Below are 24,720 nucleotides of genomic sequence, written 5' to 3' on the forward strand. Positions count from 1 at the left end.
AACCTATTTGTAAACATCCTACCTTAGTTAAGCATGTATCTTCTAAGCCTAAGAACACTTTCCTTTTTCCTTTATAACTACACTGTAACTATCATATTCAACTAATCAATCAGCACTATCATTGAAAATACAGTATATGTTCAAATCTTCCCAATTTTGTGAATAATTTCTATTAAGTATTCTCTTCAATCCAGGATCAGTCCATGATCATGTATTGGTCTTAGTTGTCATGTCTCTTTCCTCTAGTTTATCTTAGAACAGTTGCCCAAATTTTCATTTTCCTTTACAACACATTTTTTTTTAAGAGTCTGGGCCAGTACTGAATTTGGATTTGTCTGACTGTTTTCTCATAATAAGGTTCAGGTTAAACATTTCTTGCTGAGTACTACACATTTAATGTTTCAACCATTACTCAAGATGGCAGGTGTATTTCTTTAGAATGGTGGTGTTAGAGAGGCCGGCAAGATGGCAGAGAAGTAGAGAGCTCCATGCATTTCTCTTGCACCCATCTCTCAAACACAGAAGGCCTGAAGTCATAGAACACTGAGTCACAGGAGTTTGGAAAGAGAAAGAGACAGAATACAGTGGGAAGGAAACCTCATAAGGCTACCTCAAGAACAAGCCAAAGTACACATGGTGGAGAGTCCCAAATACCACTATGAGTAGGGAAACAAAATAACCAGTCTCAACAAGAGAAACCAAGAGACACCATTCAAAGAACACTTCCTGAATGGACAGGCCCTGGACAGTAAAAGAGCCTTCTTTAATACAGCAGAACCCACAGGGGCAGAGTGCACAACAAGCTTTTAATATTAACAAGAGATAGAAAGCTAACCAAAATGACGAAATGGAAGAACTCTCCTCTAAAGAAATTCCAGGAAGAAATGACAGCTAAAGAATTGCTTAAAAGAGATATAAGCAACATAACTGAACAAGAATTTAGAACAATAGTCATAAAATTAATCGCTGGGCTTGAAAGAAGCATGGAAGACATCAGAGAAACTATTACTACAAAGACTATGGAGCTCAAAAATAGTGTGTGATGGAGCTATAAATGAGATACATAATAAAATGGAGGCATCCAATAGAAGCAGAAAGCAGAATAAGTGACTTAGAAGACACAATTGTAGAAAAAGAGGAAACTGAGAAAAAGAGAGAGAAACTGATCCAGGAACATGAAAGAAAATTTGGAGAGCTCAGCGATACAATCAAATGGAACAATATCCATATCATAGGAATTCCAGAAGAGGAAGAGGGGGGAAAGGTGCTGAATGAGTCCTTGAACAAATTATAGCAGAGAACTTCCCCAACCTGGGGAGGGAAGTAGACATTGAAATCCAAGAGACACAGAGATCTCTCCTTAGATGTAACTTGAATCGATCTTCTGCACGAAATATCATAATGAAACTTGCGAAGTATAAGGACAAAGAGAGAATTTTGAAAGCAGCTAGGGAGAAAAGGGCCCTGACATACACAGGGAAACTTAGTGGTTACAGACCTATCTACTGAAAGTTGGCAGGCCAGAAAGGAATGGCAGGAAATCTTCAATGTGATAAAGAGGAAAAATATGTAGCCAAGAATCCTCTATCCAGCAAGCCTAACATTCAGAATAGAAGGAGAGATAAAAGTCTTTTCCAAATAAATAAAATTGAAAGAATCTGTCACCACTAAACCAGCCCTACAAGAAATCCTGAGGGGAACTCTCTGAGGGAAATGTTGAAAGAACACAAGGTACTAGAGACACCACTACAAGCATGAATCCCACAAAGGACACAATGACTCTAAGCCCATATATTTCAATAATAACACTGAATGTAAATGGGCTGAATGCTCCAATCCAAAGACATAGGGTAGCAGAATGGATAAAAAAAACACAATCCATCTATTTGCTGTCTACAAGAAACTCATTTTAGACTAGAGGACACCTTCAGATTGAAAGTAAGGGGATGGAGAAATATATATCATGCTATTGGAAGTCAAAAGAAAGCTGGAGTAGCTATACTTATATCAGACAAACTGGACCTTAAATTAAAGACAATAACAAGAGATGAAGAAGGATATTATATAATAATTACAGGAGCTATCCATCAGGAAGAACTAACAATTATAAATGTCTATGCACCAAATATGGAAGCACCTAAATATATAAAACAATCACAAACAGAAACAATTTTATGGATAAGAATGTGCTAATAGCAGAGGACTCTAATACTCCACTTACAGCAATGGATAGATCAACTAGACAGAAACTGACTAAAGAAACAATGGACTTGAATGACACATTGGACAAGATGGATTTGACAGATATATTTAGAACGGTACATCCTGAGGCCATGGAATTCACTTTCTTCTCAAGTACGCATGGCACATTCTCCAAGATAGATCACATACTGGGATATAAAGCAGCCCTCAATAAACATAAAAGAACTGAGATCATACCATGCACACTTTCAGATCACAATGCTATGAAACTTGAAATCAATCACAGGAAGAAGTCTGGAACACTTCCAAAAACATGGAAGTTAAAGAACACCTTATTAAAGAATGAATGGGCCAATCAGGCAATTAGAGAAGAAATTAAAAAATATATGGAAACAAATGAAAACTAAACTACAACAATCCGAACTCTATGGGATGCGGCGAAAGCAGTCCTAAGAGGAAAGTATATTGCACTCCAGGCCTATTTCCAGAAATTAGAAAAAGCACAAGTGCAAAANAACCATATGATCCTGTCAATAGATGCAGAAAAAGCATTCGACAAGATACAGCATCCCTTCTTGATAAAGACCCTGTAGAAAATCGGGATAGAAGGAAATTACCTAAACATCATAAAAGTCATCTGTGAGAAGCCCTCAGCTAACATCATCCACAACAAGGAAAAACTGAGAGCTTTCCCCCTGAGATCAGGAACACGACAGGGATGTCCACTCTCACCACTGTTGTTTAACATAGTGCTGGAAGTCGTAGCATCAGCCATCAGACAACAAAAGGAAATAAAAGGCATCAGAATTGGTAAAGAAGTCAAACTTTCACTTTTTGCAGACAATATGATACTCTACATAGAAAACCCAACAACCTCCACCAGAAGCCTACTAGAACTGATCCATGAATTCAGCAATGTTGCAGGGTACAAAATCAACGTACAGAAATCGGTTGCATTTTTATACACCAACAATGAAGCAACAGAAAGAGAAATCCAGAAACTGATCCCATTCACAATTGCACAAAAAACCATAAAATACCAGTGTATAAACCTAACCAAAGATATAGGAGATCTGTATGATGATAACTATAGAAATCCCGGGCTCTAGCCTATACTTCAAAGCTAAAATCCCCAAGACAGTATGGTATTGGCACAAAGACAGACACATAGACCAATGGAATAGAATAGAGAACTAAGAATTGGACCCACAAATGTATGGCCAACTAATCTTTGACAAAGCAGGAAAGAGTTTCCAGTGGAAAAAAAGACAGCCTCTTTAACAGATGGGGTTGGGAGAACTGGACAGCAACATGCANGAAAAATACCATATGTTTGCACATATAGGTGGATCAGGAGGAAGTTAACGGACGACGAAGCGGGATAAGGAGGGGAAAAATCGTTGGGGAGAGGGAGGGAGGCAAACCATGAGAGACTCTTGAATGCTGAGAACAAACTGAGGGCTGATGGGGGTGGGGGAGATGGAAAGGGGGGTGATGGGCATGGAGGAGGGCACTTGTTGGGATGAGCACTGGGTGTTACATGTAAACCAACTTGACAATAAACTATAAAAAAATAAAATGCTATTTTTTTCATTTTTAGGCAAGCATTTTTTGTGGGCAAAATACCAAAAGCATGTTTTACCCCCAAATTCATCTGCATCAGTAACTTCTCAGAAAGTAACAGAACAGCAAGCTCTAAAATGACCATAACCCAAAGGGTCAGTTTACAGTTCATAAAGGGATAAAGGGATAAGCAATATGAAATCCATACACACTTATATGCATTAAATTCATTATTTAATCTAGACAAATCTCTGGATATTTCTTAATTATCAGCTCCTCTTTTCACCAAACAGAATAGTGTCTGTTAGTTGCAAACACAGTCAAGCTTGAGGTCTAATACAATAATACACTACTGAGGCAATGATGAGCCCTTTCTTGACCCCATTATTTAAAATCACTATCCACCACACCCCCAACAACTTTCTCCACCTTTTCTGCTTTGCTTTTCTCCTTAGTACTTTTTACTCTTTGACATATATACATTTCGCTTTTTCTCCTGGTTGTTGCTTACCTTCCCCACAGTTGGATTCCCAGCACTTAGAACAGTCAGGCTGTCAGTTCTAGTGAGCCCAAAGCAAAACTTGTTATTACATGAATTAGTGAATGAATGAATGAGTGAACGTTTTAATTTGAGCACTAAAATATGTCAAACTCATAAGGGCATTCACAAGTTGGGATATTTGAGCCACAGAGCCCCCCCTTTGCAAATAAATTTGATCAAGCTGTCTTTAAACCCATCTCTTCTCTCATCAGGGTGGTCAACGTGTGAGTTTTTTCATAATTCATAGGTTTGTTACAGAAAAGGATTACAAACGGTCATTTAGTAGATCAGAAAAAAATGACCACAATTATTAATCAATTTGTGACAGACAGATACAAAACTCCTGCAGATCTTGGCCATAAAGCTCTGGATATGACACCGTCCACTAAAGAGTTTGGGAAGGTCTCCAACTCACAACCATGGTTACCTATGAAATTCTGAGGAAGTGGGAGAAACCAAAGAGGTATTTAAAAGAAGAAAAATAGAAAGTTAAAAAAAGAAAAGGGTTGGAGAATAAATGAGTCCTTTATGGCTTCCTTCTTTCCCTCCATCATGTCTTTTCATCACCCCCACCCTCAGCCCCTGGCTTATGCACAGTTCAACATCCACCTTTAAAATGCATTTGGGCTCATTCAGTGAGGATATGGGAAGGTCTGGAAGTAAACAGTTAATAGACTGGATATCATCTTGCCATCTAGATTGTAAGGTCTGAACTGAGGGTCTCAGAAGGAAAGGCTCTTTGCAAAAAGGAGAAACAGATTTCAGCAAAATATTCTTTCTCTGAATGAATTGAAAAATTCTTGTCAAACTATATCTCTTGTAAACACTCAAATGGTATAAACCGGTGAGGACAGAAAAGCCTTTTACACATTAAAAACTTGTAAGTACAAGAACTATTACATAATAAAAATAAGATTCTAGAACAAACTTTCCTATATTTGATGCTCTTTTGGGGGGGGGATGACATACCTTTTAAAAGTCTGAGGTGTTGGTTTTATTTTCATTTATTCATTCATTCATTTTTGAGGTTGTTGTTTTTAATCCAAAACTATCTTACCAAACTTTAAACTAGCTACAGGACCTTAACTTAGAATTCTAAGTTCTCATTCACAAAATGGCATGTTCTTACACATTGAAACCCACTGTGTTCCCAGTGCGCAGGAGGGAAAGGGGAAGTCAAAATGGGATTCATTGCCTAGAAACTTCCATCTTGAGTTTGACTCTTAGACTTTTGACAAAGTTTTGATTTTCTCTCTGGAAACATGTTAGAGAATGGTAAGAAGCTGCTTTGCTGCTAGAAAGAATGACTTAGTGTGAAATATATTTATGGCTATTGCCAATTTTATGTTCAGGGACTGAGCCCAGACAGGGAGAAAGGAAAGAGATGCTGAGAGCCCCTTACTAACTTCATACTTACAAGTCACAAAATCCTGAGAGCCTCTCTAACAGGGAGACTTCTCTCCTGCTGAGGCCTTCAAAATTTCACGTTCTTGGAGAAAAAACAACTAAGACAAAGGAAAGTGTTTTGGCTTCTAAATTAGACTGGCCTTTCCTTTTGGAAGAGCCAGGGCACCGCTGCACCAGACTCGGGCATCTGGCAGGCTCTCTGCAGCCAGAGGATCACATCACACTGTTTGGCTACACAAGTCCATGGTTAGCGCTGCTCCGCACACAAATCCAGCCAACAACAACAGCCCTTCTTACCATTCGGCCTTGACCCTGTGCACATGCTCATGACATTCTCAAGGACTGTGCTGAACTTGAATGGGAGAGATTTGTTTGAAGATTTATAAAGATAGAGGAGGTAATCCAACCTGCCCCCATGAAATATTCAAGTTGAGGGTTCCTAAATTTTGAGAATTCCTAAGTATCTACTTCCAAAGAAGGAAAAGCATTTGAGAACTCCGCTTAAATTTGAATTTGAGTCTGCTCTTGACATTCCAACAAGTCATCATTTAAAATTGAGCAGTGTCTGTGTCTGAGGGCACTAACCTGACTCCCACTAAGCCTTGCTGACCTAGACCTAACAACACAAAAGTATGTTAGTGGGCCTTCCAAACCAGAAAAAAAAGCTAATGCACAGATGATCTGATTGTGTTTTCCAAATTAAGCAAATTAAGCTATTTACCTTGGACAGAGTAGTATTCAGAACTTTCAAATTTTAATCAACTGTTGGTAAATACTATGATTAGAATTCTTCATTCTTAGAAATATCCAAGGTTTGGTATTATTCATCCATTTATCTAGTCAGCAAATATTTGTTGAGTGCCTACTATGTGCTAAGCTCTGTTTTAAGTAGTAGGAATACAGCAGTGAATGAAACAGTGTCCCTGCCCTAATGGGGCTTATATTCTACTAGGCAAGGGAAAAAAATTAGAGAATGACAGAGAGAAGAAAAAAAAAAAAAAGCATATCAGATGGCAATTAAAAACCTATGGGAAAAAAAATAATCTGACACCAAGCAGCTATCTGGTAGGTTTCTTCTCAGAACACCAATCCAGGAAACTCTGGTTTAAAATATTTAGGTTTGATATGCAAACCAATGTCTAAATTCAAACAGGCTACCACTAAAAGGAGTATAACTAAACTTATTCCATCCTGCAGAAAAGGAAGGCATCTACTAAGTGCCATTACTAGGCAGGACACTTGGTATGTATCATCCCATGAAATCCTTACAGCCATCTGGGACATTTTTTATTTAAAAAGAAAAAAAAAAGATGGGGAGGGGGGAGTTTGGGGCTCCAAAGCCCTAAATTTTCTTTGAAATCTTTGATTTTATTTCCTTAATGAGAAGCAAGGGATCTTTATCCTTTGCATTTTGCATAAAACTGTTCCTGCATGGAATAGCTTTGTAGGTCCTGTTTGCTATGGCAACAATATTTAGATGGAGGAAGAAAACATAAGGTTCCTGGCTATTTTTTGCCAAGAAGTGGCCCCCTATTTTATGAGTGAAGACAGTGAGGCTCAGAGGTATATTTATTTGATGGAAGAACAGAGCTGAATTAAGTCCCTGCTCCACTAATTCCAAAGACTATGTCCTCCCACCAGGGCCCACTGGCCAGATCCCAGGTGGAATATCCCGAATTCACCTGTTATCTATCCCCTGACTCTATTAATACTATGGTCATACCTACTCCTTCCTATGGGAAACTCAACCCTCTTCTGTACCAACATTTGGACAACACCTGGGATGAAGAAGTAACAAGAGCTACCATGAAGAAGGAAGCAACACTTAACATCTGCAAAGGTCTCCAGAAACAAACATGGCTGAAAAGGGCAGGGAGCTCTCCTTAGAGAACCTCAAAACTCTTCCAGAAAACCCTTAATCACATACCACTTGGTTTTATACTAATGTTGAAACATGTCAAGGCACTGAAATGCCTTTCCATCTCTGAGAGATGAATCTAGGGTTGTATAATAAGCTACAACCTACACATTCAGGAACATAAGTGATAGAAACTAGCAACTGGAGTTTTATTCATGGCTCTCACTACCATCCTGTTGTAATGTCTTACCCTTGTCTTAGGGAGAAAAAGAAAAGCTTCCTCTACTTGTAATCATTGTTCTGCAAACAAAACCCAAAAACACATTTCATTAGTAAATAACTTTACAAGATTCAAAATGGATGAGATCTTCTTGCTCCTCATTCTAGATTTGTTAGAGACATGTCAGACATGTCTTTTTATTTTAGAAAAGTTCTGTGATTCATAGTCAAAAATAGTTTATCTTTTTAATTTTTTTAATATAAGTATAGCTACAATAATAGGTAGACTTTAAGCATCTTTGAATATAATTTATAATAATATTAACTATTTTAGGGGTGCCTAGGTAGCTCAGCTGGTTAAGCATCTGACTTCAGCTCAGATCATGATCTCATGGTTTGTGGGTCTGAGCTCCATGTCGGGCTCTGTGCTGACATCTGGGAGTTTGGAGCCTGCTTTGGATTCTATGTCTCCTTCTTTCTCTAACCCTCCCTACTCACGCTCTGTCTCTCTCTCTCTCTCTTTCAAAAATAAACAATAAACATTTAAAAAATTGAAAAAAAAATATTAACTACGCATTTAACTGTGCACTTGTAAAACCTCATGGAATATAACAAAGAGAGCAAATTTCACTATGAATAAATTTAAAATAATGCATTATTTTTTTTAAAAAAAGTAAATTCTCAAATATAATGATGACCTATTATTATGTTAGAAAAAATAATCTACTAACTGGTATTTAGAGTCCATCAAATAACTTACTTCCTTGGAAAACTAGGAGCTTTTTCTGAGTTGGGAAATTATAGAACTGAAAAGGTACTAATAAGTCCTTCCCACAGAGGGAAGGCTCAGGGTCACAAAACTGGCCAGTGACAGAAGCAGGACAGGACCTCAGTTCTCCTCAGCCTGGCCAGTAACCTTTTGCCCACCACGATGCCCCCAAAGAGATACAGAACACATCTACATGCCCTAAAACTCTCTAGAACAATGTAGTAGCAAAGGCAAAACTTCTAAAAATACCAGAAACTTCACTTCACTTTTCCTAGTGGTTAGTCAAATGCTTTAACTTACTGATAGAAATTTAGAGTAAACATCCAGTTTGGTTATAAATGAAATCTTGCTTCAATATATGAAAATTTTTGCATTGGAAAAATATCCTTACAGCCTGATGTTTTTCTGGTGTGTGTTCTGTCCTTTCAGTTAGTGGGCTTAGTTATTAAAGACAGCTGTGTCCATTGCTTATGAATATTATGGATGCTGAAAACCTAATAACAAAACCAAAAATTCTCAAGAGTCCCCTCCCTCTCCTTTTCTTGAACTTGAAACTGAAAAGAAACACATTTCCCACCAATGTCAAGAACTGTCACTCCTGTCATCTACCAATCACATTCATAAACTCAGATTGGTATGGGAAAAGAACCCTAAAGTCAACACAGCCCTACAACCCAAATGTGAAAGTATATTAAAGTTTGTTTTGTCAGATTAAAGCAGGAAAAAAAGTAAGATGGATATTAGAATGAATGATGTGGTGAGAGTAATTTTTCATACTCATTTTGAAATTAAAAAGTAACTTTTCTATTATGGAGTTTTTGTTCTTAAAATATGACCAAAGTATACTCCTTTGTAAGGAGGAACTGCTTTTATTGATGTTGGACTACATTACAAATTTATATTTAATCAGACCGAAAATGAATCAGGTACGTTTTTCCCCTCACTAAAGAGAATGTCATGGACAAGCCATGGCTTTTCTTTCTGTTCATTAGGTGCAGCAGTTTTTTGGTGTGTTTAACTCCAGCAGTATTCAGAGGTTTAGAAAGTCCCCGCATAGGACATCTGGAACAGAATACTATTAATCATGATCAGATTGTCTCATTCTGATGTGTTTCATAGGGAACAGAAGAGGCGTTAGAACAAAACAGCAGTGCACAGAATTATGTGATAGATAATATTTGACACTGGATACAACTTGGGTTGTTTATGCATTTCATGGTGCTCCTTGTACAGAAGGTTCATCCAGATCCTGGAGGCCTGTCCCCTTTCCAAACAGCAAAATCCGCTCAATATTTCAAGTTGGACCTTCTAAACCACACTAAGAATTTAGGTGGGTTTACAAGGGATGATTCACAGCACTGACTCACTGTAGGCTCAGAGATGAGCCTTAGAAGACATTGTTGGATGTGTGCAGGGGAAATCTCCTTCTGGGTGCCTGTGGTCTGATATCCCCCAAATCTTTGGGAGGACCAGGCTCCCTGGGATCTCAACACATTGCTGCTTACATTAAACAAGTGGTATCATTTAAAATTCCACGCAAAGGGAATGGTGGTAATTGAAGCCATTCACAGGACCAAAAAAGCACTGCCACCCTCCAAATCGAACATTTGAATGACATTTAAAAGGTGCCAAAATGTGTAATCAATTCATTCAAAAGATAATTCCTGAATATCTCATGTGTACAGAACTCTGGGATAGTTATTCAAGGAGAGACCAAGACGGCAATGAAAATGAGTTACACTACTTTACTAAAATGGGCTATCATGCTGAGTTACTGATGAGAATCAAAGCACAGCAGCTTAAGGACGTCTGGCAATGGCAGGGAGAATGGAAGCTGGAGGGAAAGGAAAAGGAGGGGTGGGGGGGCCATAAAGCAGAAACAAGGACCAGACACATAGGGCCAATTATTTTAAAACTTAAGTTCTTGTGGTAATAGTAACAACAAAAGATCAAAACATCTGGAAATATGCTAAAGTATCATAACACTAATATTTTATTCTATTTTGTTGACAAAATGGGGACTCTTTTTACTTTTATTAATAGACGTTTCCTTTCCCTTCCTCCCACACCACAGAGAGATACTTTCTGACACTCACCCTCCCATAAGGCTGAGGCATCCCCCCACCCCTCCCTCTTTACTCTACCACTTGGAAGTTTCCTTGTCAATTTTTGGAATGCCTGGGTGGCTCAGTCAGTTAAGTGTCTGACTCTTGATTTCAGCTCAGGTCGTGATCTCACAGTTGTGAGATCAAGTCCCATGTTAGGCTTCATGCTGGGCGTGCAACCTGCTTGGGATTCTCTCCCTGCCTCTCTCCCTCTCTCTCTGCACCTCCCCTCCTCGCTCTCTCTCTAAACAAATAAATTCAAAAATAAAATAAAGTAAAATAAAATAAAATGCTTTAGTTGGATTCTTTCCCTCTACAGGTTTATCATAAACCCTTCAAGTCACTATGTTCATTGAAAGGAAAAAGTGAATATGTAGTTTATTGCCTTCAAAAGAGAAACAAAGTCCCAAGTATGAACGTAGGCTCTATATCATATAACTATTTTCAATTATTTGGAAACTTCAATCAGAAAGTGTAAGACCAGGCATTTAGTCAAATATTTTCTCTTTCCTATGTGCAAGACACTGCACTCAAAGGTGTAAGGCACATTATGCTGGTCCACAAGAAATAAAATCTAAACCACAGAATGAGGAAAGGATGGGAACAAGAGAACCAACGGAGGAACAGCCTGGGAAAGCAGGAGGGATCTTTCACACTCTGAGCCATGAGACAAAGAGAAAGCTGTAGGGAGACCAGAGAGACTGCAGAGCCATGGGTTAGGGAAGAGGCATTGTAGAAACTCAAAGGATAACTTCACTTTAGCATGGGAACGAGTACAGAGGATCACTATCTCAAAATGAAGGGGTCAGAGATGGAAAGAGAAGAGCTTAAATAAAGAAAAGTTTCAGACTAATTAAATTTGAGAGGTAACAATGTTGACTCACATTTTGTTGATATATCTGGATTGAGACTGGAAGAGAAAAGACTGGAAGACACACAGGCTTTTGGCAAACCCTGCCAGAATCCAACATGCAGCATACACACTAAGGTCCGACTATACACACAGCATTTTTGTCAGTGTTTTTAAAAACACACCTTTGCGTAATGAGGAAGAGATGAATATCCTTTACGCATACATACATTCAATATAACTTTAAGCACTCAGTAGAAAAATGAGAAATAAGAACACAAGTTACAGAATAAACACAATAGACTCATTGACGTGTGAAAAATAGTTTCAGAAGTAAAATGCCAATGAAAACAAGGTTTTCAAATTAAAAAAAAACCAGCATTGGTGCAGGAAGATATACACTATGTGTTGTAGATTGAAGTGGAAATTAGAACATAACTTACATGAGTTATTTTAGCAAAACACACACACACACACACACACGCACGCACAAACACGCACGCGCACGTGGAAGTGTTTGTATCCCTGACCCACTAATTATACTTCTATCAGTTTAGCCAAAGAAAACGATCAGAGAAACAAAGATTCATTTTCAAACAGGTTTGCTGTGTCACTCATAGCAGTGAAAACTGAGAACAGTATTAGTTTTTAATACCAAAAAATGACTAAATAATTCATAGTATACTAATAGAATATTATGTCGCTATTAAGAACATTTTTCAAATTTAGTGATTTTTAATGAGGTGGAGATATGTTCACACTATAATGATAAATGAAAATAACTAGGATACAAGATGAATATTGAATGTGATCCTATCTATTTTTATAACTATATGTAAATATGGAGAAAAAAGGTTGGAAGGAAATGTATCAAATCATATTAACAGTGATTGTCTTTGAATTGTATAGTTGTTTCTTTCTTTTAAATTTTTTTAATGTTTTATTTATTTCTGAGAGAGAGAGAGAGAGACAGTGTGAGCAGAGGAGGATCAGATAGAGAGGGAGATACAGAATCCAAAGCAGGCTCCAGGCTCTGAGCTAGCTGTCAGCACAGAGCCTGACGTGGGGCTCATACCCACGAACTGTGAGATCATGACCTGAGCCGAAGTTGGACGCTTAACCGAATGAGCCACCCAGGTACCCCTGAATTGTACAGTTGTTTCTATCTGTCTTGTCATAGAATCCCACCTGGAATTTTTATAAGTATCACCTATCTTATGGTTGGCACATGTTATCATATAGTATTATATTTTGTACACAAAAAAATGCTGCAGGATGGTTTAATTTGGGATTTATTTTTAATGCACCCAAGTCAATAGATTATAAATGTCTGGAGATAACAATGAAATCCTCTTCATCTTTGAGCGCTCAGTGCCTAATATACTAACACGTAACAGACAACCATTGTTAAATTAATAGTGGTTGGTTTGGCTGTAAAGACAAGTGATGGATGACAGGATAGAAAGAGGAATGGCTAAATAGTGGGGAAATTCTTCAGCATTTAGTAAAATCAATATCCTTCCTGGATTTTTAGGAGATAAAGGGGGCTTATCATGTGACAACCTAAAGAGAATAAAAGGGATAGGGGAAAAATTAAAGGAATGATCTTTGCAAGGATACAATGGGATGAGATTTAACCAATCCAGCTCATTTTCTTACCAAACTCCACTCAAATATGTAAATATATCTGCTTCTAGATGGATAAGAGAAAGCAACTGCTCAAAAGCAATTACACAATTGCCCCCTCATTCTACCAGGAGGATGAATATCCACTCAAAGAACCACTGAAACTCATGTCCAAGGGAACCCAACTCCTCAATACAATCTCTAAAGAAGTCTCTCCCAATTGCTGCTTCAACTCTGTTGGTGACTACAGCAAGGGATAAATGGGCCCCATCAGATACACATTTATTTCTGTCTCTTTGGAAGCAGAGGCAGTGAGAATGGCTCTGTCCCAGAAACTATCACATGTTCTTTGTGTATTCATAATTTCTTGGCGAGGAGACACACGATAGATCATAGCGTCTCCATTCTCCAACTGATGTGAGGGTAACAGATACATGTTCTTCATCCACTCTGGCATCACAGTGACATATACTTAGGCTGAATGCCCAAGGCTGAAATCTGGTATGAGTTTAAACTTGCTTAGACTTGTGAACTTCTGAGAGAGAAGTGTAATTCACACTTTTATTGTGTTAGTACCTCTTGCACCAATATTGGGACTCTTTTTAAATGCTCACCTCACCATTATTTCTCTCTCAAAATGTCTGGTTGCTCTTCACTCCACAGACTCAAATGGCATTTCCAACTTCCAAATGTCTACAATCAGACATAATATCTCAAAATTACACTGGGTGGTCGGGGGGAGGGAGGGTAGACAGGAGAGAAATGGCACGTGGCTTTATAATCAAGCAGTTCAAGATTTCAATTCTTATTAGCTCTTTGATCTTAGGCAATCTATTAAGCTCAGAACCTCAGTTTCTTCACCAAAAAAAAAAAAAAATGGGACTAATACCTCCCTAGATTGCCAGACAATTTTGAAAATTAACGTGAGATCATTACATGTATCTGACACAGGGTACATACAGCAAAAGCAGCTATTACTATCAATAATTCTCCTATAAATAAATCATTCACTTATCTCTTTTCAAACTATGTGTTTTCCTATAAATGCTCTACTGTCATATAAGAAATTTCCTTTCCAACTATTTTCCTATTGGACTCATTTTTAAGATGGTGGCTCTCTATGGAGAAAAATAACTTTATAGGTTGCTTCAGTTATAAATTATATAAAGAAATAAGCATAAGGAAGCTTAGAAACCACAAAAAATAAAGACATATATATGGACTAAAATCTAGGGTTTGGACTGAAAACACATGAGGCAAGGTTAAAATAGGATTTAAAATATACAACAGTTATCCTCAGTCTTTTTAATGTCAAAAAATAAGCTTCCTGTTGATTTCAGGAACTCCTTAAAAGTAGTCAACTAATAACACAGATAACTCAACGAGGCTCATGAACTCTTTAGGATACACCTTGGAGCCCTGGCCTCACTGTTCCCACCAATTCTTGACTAGTATATCATACTAGTATATCAGAATACCAATCCAAACCAAGACCTTACAGTGAAAACCCTATCTTAAACTAGATCCCCCCACCCAAAGCTCATAAAGGTCTCACCTTTGCCTTCTTCCTTCTAAAACATTATTTTCAGTCTCTGTCAGGTAATGATCAATGAACACAGTAAGCAAAAAACTCAGCTTTGTCTTATAAACAGGTCATTTGGGTGGTATTTTCAAAAAGCAAGAATTTTACACTCCCGTAACAACAGTTTTACATTTATGGACTCTATCTAAAGAGAATGGCATTACAAGAGACTTCCCAATAGAAGTCTTAGCCAGCAGATCACAACTGTTCAGATTCATTTTAACATAAAACACCGAGATTCAGAACCTCGGGGTCTAGCCAAAAATAAGTATGGCACCAGCTACTTTTATAGCATGTTGGAGGCCCCTCTTAGTGGCCGAGTGCTATCCAGACCTTAAAGAAAAGACCCTTTTTTTCAAATGACTATTCAAAATGAGGCACTTTTTGTCCTCAGGGTGACAGGACATCCACAATGTAAAACAGAACACTACAGCAATTATACTAATATTTCAGACTACTTTTGAAAACTATTCTGAAGGTTTGGGGCCCACACTATTTAGATAAACTGCCCACATTAATCCAATTCACTCGATAATTGCTCAATTCTCCCAATTTATTGCCCAGATGTAGCCAAATTTCTCCCTGTGGATAATGACAGCCTGTATCTAAAATGTGCCAAATTGCACATATTACAACAAGTAAGGGAGAGGCCCTGTGACAAGTTTCAGGAACGGAGGATCCCAAGTCCCCATGCGGGAGGAGCAGCGGTATGGTTGGGACTATGTACTTGGATTGCTGTGGTATCACGTGACCACAGAAATGATGAGATGTCTCACTGCTTCCTATTATAGGGAAGTGCAATCTGAAGCCAAACACACTGGAACAAGGAGACGTCGGACATCTCTCCCCCTGACTTCATGCAAGGTCAACTCTAAAAGTTGCGAATCATGCACTCTTTTCAAAGCTCTGCCACAGCAAGTGGCCCCGATGGTTGGCAAGTGCTTCCTGCTGCCGCATCTTCCTGCTGCCATGAGTAGTAGGAATCTTTGAGGTTTGAGGAGCACTTTCCAAAGAAGACCTCTCCAGGGAAGTCATCCGCATTCCATACAAAGCAATTTATTATAAATGCTACAGCAGCTGAACATAAATCCATCTTCCTTTCTGAGCTCATCTACTGTGATGTGCATCTCTTAATTCCCTGCTGAACTTGCAAAGACTAAATGTGCAGGGGAAACTAAATTAGCAGAGTGGAGAGAGAGAGGCAATGGGGAAAGAAAGGAAAATCAAACTCAGCAGTCATTTGTTCATAAATTCAGCAATTACTATGCATGCCCGTTATATATCAGGCACTAAGGATATGGACCATTTTACCATCATGGAGTTAAATACAATCATCACAAACAAACAAATCTAATTATAAATCATTTTAAATGTTTGGAAAGTAAAGTAAGGGCTGCCCTAAAAGGTTTAGCCACATGACCTGATCTCGTCTTGGGAATCAGACTGAGCTTCCCTAAAGAAGGAATGTTTGGGCTTCCAAGTGCCGCATAAGTGAGTATTAGCTAGGTGGGGGGTGGGGAGGGTAATAGGGAGAAGAAGGGAGAGAAGAAAAGGCAGCCCAGATAAGTGCTATGAGATATTAGACCATGTTCCTCAAACTTTATTTGGCAAGTGAATCCTCCAGGGATCTTATTAAACTCTAGATTTCAATTCAGCAGGCCTGGGCATCTGCATTTCTAACAAGCCCTCAGGTGAGACCAGCACAGCTGGTTGGGTCCACACTTTGTGTCATAAGGATCCTGAGGATCTTCCCAGAGACCAGAGCAGACAGAATGTGGGAGGGCCAAAGATGGGACCAGAGAGCTCGGGGAGAAGTCAGACCATGCCATGGCTGTGCAGAACATCTTAAGAAATCTGGTCTAAGAGGAACGGGAACCACGAAGATCTCCATTTTCTTTGTGCTCTCCAAATAACCTTCTTAGGAGTTTCACTTTCCCTGGGAGACAGCACTTTGCAATATCTAAAGTGTAAGTGAGAGCAAAGGTGTTTATGGACTTCATGGCTTCTAAGAGCCAATAAAGTACAGTTCCTTCATCACAGACAGCCCATTAACAACCCATGTTTATTAGTAAAAATCCTCTGAACTTAATACGCCTTTGTCAGCAAAAGTAATTGATCTTGGCCAGTTAATTTGGCTGGTTTTGCAGACTGAGGACTTGCCACTCTTTTAAGAGTATCCTACAACTCTGTGGGCTTTACTCTCTTCGGTAAGGAATGTCCAAGAACGCTGAGCCCATAGGGTTCTTAAAATAGTTTGCTAAAAGAGAACACAAACATCTCTCATTGGCACCTTGGTCTTTAGTCTTACAAGTCTGAAGACATCGGATTTTACACAAATGTCTGTGCCAACTGCCACCACCCTGTTCCCTGAAAATGTGACCGAACAAAGGCAAACGGAACTGTGTGCTATCCAGTTAGGCAGGTAGTAAAAAACTCAAGCTTGAACAAAAAAAGAAACAGATGTGTGTTTTAACCAATGCTTGGTATACTTTATAAACAATTCTTTGCTTCTATGTTAGGAAAGAGTCCTCCTCTTTCCATTTTATTTATCTTTTTTTTTTTTCTTTTTTTGAGAGAGAGAGAGAGACAGCATGAGCCAGGGAGGGTCAGAGAGAGAGGGAGACACAGAATCTGAAGCAGGCTCCAGGCTCTGAACTAGCTGTCAGCACAAAGCCCGACGCGGGGCTTGAACCCATGAACTGTGAGATCATGACCTGAGCCGAAGTAGGACACTCAACTGACTGAGCCACCTAGGCACCCACTCTCCTTTCCATTTTAAAAGAAGTGTAGGACTTCTTCACACTGAACACGTACCATAGGGAATGCACTCCAGTACGACTCAGACGGCGCTATGGAGCAGCCAGAGGAACCCCGGTTTTCACCCCCCTGATTAGTACTGGGACTCTGGGGAAGTAATTCTCTTGGCTCTCTTATTTATGTAATGGGTACATGGGGGGTATATAGTTTAACAAGGGATAGTAAAGCAGTGCATTTTTCTATGTGAGTCACGATGATATTAACACCTAAAAATGCTAGATGCTCTGCTTCTGGAATGAGTAAGAGCAAGAGGTTGTGAAATACTCTCCAGATATCTTCAAACATTAGCATGCTCTCAACCGTCTGGAATGCCATATATACTGTCCTGACCTAAATCAAAGATGTAAAATCATGCGCAAGGCATTTGTTTCATTATCTAAGGAATCCATCTCAGTAAGATGAAATGTCTTTCTGGTGGTCTGCCCCTGTCACCACATCACAAAAACATGGGTAGGCCAATTTTCACAAATTCGGAGAGTGTAACTAAAAGGGTCAGATGTAAAATAGAAGCCACATGGCACATGCAATATTTCCTTGAGAGTAAGGAACACCTTGGAGAGTTGGCCAGTCGTCCATCAGAGACAGGTAATATACACTAGGGATGCTTTACATGTGCATGGCTCCATAGGGTGTGCGCCCAGGTAAACAGAAACCTAATGAGAATGGGGTATCTGCCTACAATAACTATACTCCTAGGCAAGAAGGCGCTGGCCAGCTCTGAAGGGCAGAACCGTCACTGGAAGAGAAGTGATTACTGGATTTTACGGTACTAAGTCACAAGACAGCAATGGAAAAGAAGAACGCTAATAAAACTGAACACTTACTGTACTCAGTAACGAGGTTAGAAAGACATGCATAAGCTACAACCTGCTACCTGGAAGTGTGTGTGTGTGTGTGTGTGCGCGTGCATGTAAGAGAAGGAGGAAGGGAAAGAAGGCAGGAGAGCTAGCCAGTGGGGGCCGTGGGCCTCAGAAACACCAATGAGAAAACTGTTGCTGCTATTATCTGGGGAATGAAGTAGTTGGTGATTTAGTTGCAGTGGGGTGATGATAACTGACTTCAAAAGCTCAAGCACTCACCAGGTGAAGAAGGAAAAGGAGTACCAGACCAGACAGCAGCATGAGCAAAGGAAAACGCTGGTGGCCCAGTGTTCCAAAGACATATATATGAATATGTACATATGGGTATGTGCATGTGTATGCACATATATACATACATATTAAGAAATATGTAAATATTAATGTATAGTTCATGTGTGTATATGTACCACATACATGCACAAATATGCCATAGGTGACTGTGGTGCTGCCCCACCCCCATCTTCTCACCCTTACCACGTGAATGTGAGTGCCAGACTTCCAATGGCTAGCACCTGTGCTGCTTCTTCTCACTGCTGGAGGCCACTTTGTTCACCTGAGCTGCAGGCTCATACTGGCACCCAATCAATACCCTCCCTGGGGCTATAGGGGGTTGCTGTAAACATATCTCGTGTCCTTCACCTCTCAGCAGGAAATTCTGATGCATGAATCTCACATTGGCTTCCAAAATTTGCCCAGCAGGAGTGCACTCTGGTCAGGTACAAGGATACTCACTCACTGACATCCCGTCACTGGGCTTCTTCCCCCACACTGGGGAAATCACCACACTCCTCTGCCAGTGTCCTCTCTAAGGAAATGACTTACATGCGAATCCTTGTCTCGGGCCCTGTTTCTGGGGGAATCCAAACTTGGACATGTAAATGTGTGTGTTTGCATTTATGTTTATAGGCATGTTTATATAGATTTGTATAGTTATGTGGATATATCTACCTTAGATATAGACATATACACATACAAATATATATGCACACAGGTACTACATACATATCCCCAGGCCAGTCTGTACATTTGCAATATTACTTCTAAAGAAAACCTCTGTAGTTATCACTCTCAGAACAGGACCATTTGCTGTCATGACATTATTTTTTTCTTTTAGGGTATTACATCAAAAGGCAGCAAAGTGAAAGAATATTAAAAATGAGGTTATTTTAATAACAAGCTACAAAAAGACAGGGCTTACACCTCAAATTTTTGTATTTACAAAAAGAAAAAACTGCTCTCGGGGTCCTCTTCATATCCAATCCTACATACAAACATCCAATCCCCAAGCAAAAACTCCCTCCTCTCTTCTACTTACCTTATTAGCTTAATAACTGACATTAGGAACATAAGAAAAAGCCATTCACTGCCCCTTATGTGTGAAGGGTGGCAACACAGAGAACTAGAAAGAATACAGGATTAGGAAATTAGGAAATTAAGATACAGGAATATAGAAAAGATACAGAATACACATCTGGAGAAAATTCACTAGCAGGAAAGTTTGGACAAGTAACATCTTTGTATTTTATTTCTTCAATTGAAAATGGAAGCAGGACTTCCAGGGGCCTGAACTTGGCCCTCAGGTATTTTTGTTTAGCATGCTTTGTGTTTACAAACACGTAAAATCTGAATGCCTTGAGCACATTTGAGTTTGTGACCCTGTACATATAATTTCTAAACTCATTCCCAGTTCCCAACATTGGATAACTTTGTGTAATCGTCACTGATAAAACTGCAGGAACCTTCCATCCTCCTGCCACCTGGTGAGCTTTCTCCCCAGGGAGGCTTAGCTGCCTAACCTTGGCCCACCTTTATGGAAAAGACAATTTATGCAGATGCAGATTTAAAATTTCCCACTGAAATGTGCTTTGTTTTTCTTCAATTTACCCAAAAGAATGAGACCAAGTTAAAAAAAATTATCAGAAAACTTTACCAACATGGAAGAAATAAAATTAAGAAGTGGGTAGCAGTTAATGACTTATTTACATAAAAATAACATAAAGCTATTTAACCATAATTAGCAAGAAGAGAAAAACATGGCAGTTGAGTCTGAATATGCAAACTTCTGTTTATCAGAAAATTACTTTTGTGTTTCTGTGTTTTATGTTATGTTATTTTAGTATTATGGGTATTATATACCTCATATTACATACTCTTCTCTCTGCTTCCCTTCCTTTCTTTCCTTCTTTCTCCTCATACAAAAACCATCACTCTTGGTCATGTTTACCTTAATGTAGGTTCTCTAGGTTGTGTGTGCATGTGTGATGTAGGAAGAGGGAAAGATTTTAGAAAAGACATGTAGAGAAATGGCGAGTGCTAATGCTATGATTTATGATGGTCCACATTTGATTCTAGTTTGGTGAAATTAGGACACTAAAGTTGTCTATGTATGTTTTTTGATATTCTGATATGCATACTATATGTTCTTCATTACAAAAGATTAAAAGTTTTAAAAACAGATGGTTGTGCTAACTCCCTGCTGTAAATAACCTGGCGCACTGAATAAGACTAGACTCCCCTTCATCACCATCACCACCAATGATCTTACTCCAAATCTAAAATACGTTAATTAAAAAGATCCCTTTAAAATTATAGCATACACCAAGTTCCTTATTTCATTCCTAAGCACTCTGAAGCTATCCTCAGTATATGAATCACAAGTCAACAATTCTTAGAAAGGCAAGTCTATGGCTTTGTCTCACTAATTCCTACTCTGCCCTGAATCCACAGGTTAGTGGCCATTTCCTCCTGTCCATCCCCCACCCCACCCTGTGAAAATGACTGGATGAAATGATCAGGTTCTCTCATCCCACAGACTACACTGAAGCAAGCTGTAATTATCCCCATATGCTTCCCATTTGACTACAATGAATAACTCAACAGCTGCCTCGGCCAGAAGCTTCTCTGCCCCAAAGAAGAGAGAATCAAAATCTTCTCAAAGAAGAAGGCAGGTAGAATGAAACCAGCCTCCCTCCCTCAATCCTTAAACCAGTGATTCTCGACCAGGTATGATCTTGCTCTCCCGGAGACATGTGACAACATCTGCAGACATTTTTGGTTATCATAACCGAGGGGTATAAGTGCTACTGGCACCTAATGCATTGTGGCCAGGGATAATGCTAAACAGCCTATGATATACGGACACCCCACACCACAAAGAATTACCCAGCCCAGAATTGCCATAGTGCCAAGATTGAGAAATCTGCCCTAGAGCAGCAGACTTTTTCCTTGGCTCCTCATCTGGAGGGAGAGGCTGAAAGACTGGAAAGAAACTCAAGGCTGTTCTTGGTGGATCCCAGTCACAGTGAACCAGAAGGAACACCCTTAGAACATCCAGGGTAGTACTTACAACACAGGAACACATGGTGCATTTGTTTCCTTCTGGCCGAAATTCCTCTCCTTCTCGGTACTGCACACCTTCAAACACACAACCTAGAAAGCAAAGAGAAGTTTACAATTAGGGCAGGAGCCTTTGCTCAGCTTGACACTATGCTTCCATCTACTGCTTATCCATTTCCCTCATCTATCTACCTCCACCTCCACCTGGCAAAGTATCTATCCTCTTTAACCAGGGAACAAGATCATTTCATAGCTTTAAAAAAAAAGAAGAAGAGGAAGAAAATACAAAAGACCGACAAAAGTCCAGATACCTGAAGATGCTAGAAAGCAAATAACATGATGGAAGCCAGGTCAGCCCAAGGGGGAACACTGGACAGTGGTGAGCCCTACAAGTCTAAGGAGCCCACCATGACCACCCTGACCACAGCCAGGGGAACGAAACCCCAGAGGGCTGGAAGAGGCAAACAGGAAAAGGCCAAGTGAGAGAAGTGCACAATGAGCTATACCCAGCAAGTGAAATGAATGACATGACCACTTGGTGAGTATCCAGGGAATACCCAGTCTCTGCCAGACTCTTTGTACCCCTGATCTCACTCCATCTTCACAGTGACCCTCCAAAGTGGGGACACCTGTCATTATCTCCACGAATAAGGGAAATACGGCTCAGCAAGAGGAAGTAATTCAACCAGTCAGCAGGTGGCAGAGCTGGGATTCAAACTCAGCTGTGACCTACCAGTTGCACCATACACAGGTTTGGCACCAAAGCAGGAAGGGGGAAAGGCAGGGCAGGAGATGCCACACAGTTTTTCAGACCTACCGTATGTGATCTTAAAAAGGCTTAACCACTAAGTTTGGCTCCAAATAGGATGAAAAGCCCAGGAGGTGTCTCCAATTCAGAATGATCCTCAGGACACTGCTATATTCTTAAGGTATCCCACAAATGACTTGAAACACAGCCTAGCCAGGAACCCCTGTGCCAAACAGGCCACGAAAAAACTGTCAGCTCATGGCAAAGCCACTTTCCTCAGGACTATCTTCACGAGGTGCTTTGTCAGAATAGCTGAGGTCACTTTCCACATGGTAGACAGTGTTGGAGCCAACACAGTAGTGCCAAAAATCAGCAAAGGGGGCTCTTGTGAGAGACTGACTCATGCCCCTGAGAGTATGTAAGGCCTGCCAACTGAAGAACAGAACCCACCAAACTCTTGAAGCAGTTGGTTCTTGATAAGAAGAAACAAGCATTGCCCATAACCACCTAATCTGGCTGCCGGACCTATTCATCTTAAGTCTAGATATGGAGGCTTTGTTCAACTGAAAGACATGAAAACAAATGCTATGGAGTCTGATGTCTATTTGATACCCACACGCAGAGCTAGCATTCAACCACCTCTTCACTGTTCTCACTGATGCAGAAAGACTTGGTAAACTTGGGTCCCTCCAGAGGCTGTATCTCAGCACTGTTAATAATGGCAGGTGCCCAGTTGTCTCTTTTCAAAGCACACTTCCAACGAAGGGTCTCCAATTCTTTCATATGTTTGCCCACTGGCTGTGTCATACAGATTGCCAGACAGATTAACCACAACCATCTACATTTGACAACTTAAATAAAGGAATTTTAAGTGAAAATTCTATGTAAACTGTTCCCATTACGAACCATCGTCGCTGGGTCAAGAGTCAGACAAAAGGAAAGAACCAACAACAAGAATGTCCTGAAATCTGCTTCAGGAAGAAACTGACCGCAGACTGTACATGTTTGTCATTATGCAGAATACCTCTATGATTAATGACAGATGCCAGTCCTTCTGAATTACCAAGGAGAATACCCCATGGCCTCCCTTGACTATCCCTACCTAGACTTGGCTGAGTCCTCCCTCCCAAGACAAATGATAATACATTTTGGATGTGGACTCTTCTCAGTCTTCTGATTTACATCCCAAAGCTTGGCCTTTGAAATTAAAGAGACAGAGCAGAGTTGATTCTTGACCCTTCATAAGCGAAGGCACAGAGCCTGCCCAGGTGTCAGGGGGCCACTGTGTGGCACTGGCACACTAGCTTTTAAAGATTTATCTCCTAGAGCATCCAGACCCAAGCAGAACAATTATAATGGTGTGTGTTTGGGGTGAGGGGAGAAGTAGGTAGCGCAGTATGGTAGCCAAGAAACAAAAGGGGCCAGACCCCAACTCCAACTCACAGGCCTTGGAAAGGTCCTTATTCTCCCTGGGTCTAATTTCTTCCTGTGTGAACTGCGGACAGTAACTCATCCCTCACTGGGTGGTCAGGGGGACTTAGCACTGCAGTATATGCAGTCATGGGGTTCAGGCCTTTCTTCCCAGGAACTCAACCAAAAGCCAAGTGAAAGAAGCAGTTGCTCAAATATGATAACTTCAACTGCTGAAATGAATTCACTCAGCTCTTTGTATACCCACACATTCAAAGGCAGCCTAAAACACATGACAATCTCGTAAGTGAGGAGGAATGTTACATACACTGAATTGATTCTGTACCAATAAAGCAGCAGTCTCTTCAACACAGTCGAATTCATATTTAAGAGCTACAATAAACTTTAAATCTACATGGCATATAAAATTTGCTCTGTTATCAATCTCAAGCTTGCCAGTGTACAGGAATTATCTGGGAGGCCTGGATTTGCCTCAGAGATGCTGATGGAGTTGGTCTGAAATGCAGCCAGGGCATCAAGATTTATCTTTTAAAGCTTCCCAGGTGATGTGAATGTACAGCCTAGAGAACTACTGATCAAACTTAATAAGGCCCCTTTAGGCATGTAAGTGTATGGTTACATAATACAAAGCATGTAATGCATTCAGAGGCAAAAGAAATGCAAGCAAACAAAGATATAAAATAATTGGATTGTGGAAAGAAATCTTCTTGTGTTAGGCCTTCTTGTAAGCTCATCCAAGAATACGAGCTTCACAGAAATCCCAATGTGAAAAGGAAATCTGGCTCTATAAAGACTGTCCAGGCAAC

At 39.8% G+C, this 24,720-nt stretch overlaps 1 protein-coding gene across 2 annotated transcripts in view; it reads right to left on the bottom strand.

The window, feature by feature from the left end:
• BMPER (BMP binding endothelial regulator) overlaps positions 1-24,720 on the bottom strand; it is a 250,362-nt gene that overhangs the window by 164,814 nt on the left and 60,828 nt on the right. For both annotated transcript variants that reach the window (XM_077775354.1, XM_077775353.1), the window contains exon 6: positions 21,746-21,828. In XM_077775354.1, the coding sequence (XP_077631480.1) occupies positions 21,746-21,828 (83 nt within the window). The remainder of the gene's footprint in view (positions 1-21,745; positions 21,829-24,720) is intronic.

The sequence above is a fragment of the Crocuta crocuta genome, unplaced genomic scaffold (genome assembly GCF_008692635.1).
Source record: "Crocuta crocuta isolate KB4526 unplaced genomic scaffold, BGI_CrCroc_1.0 scaffold197, whole genome shotgun sequence".
Lineage (NCBI taxonomy): Eukaryota > Metazoa > Chordata > Mammalia > Carnivora > Hyaenidae > Crocuta > Crocuta crocuta.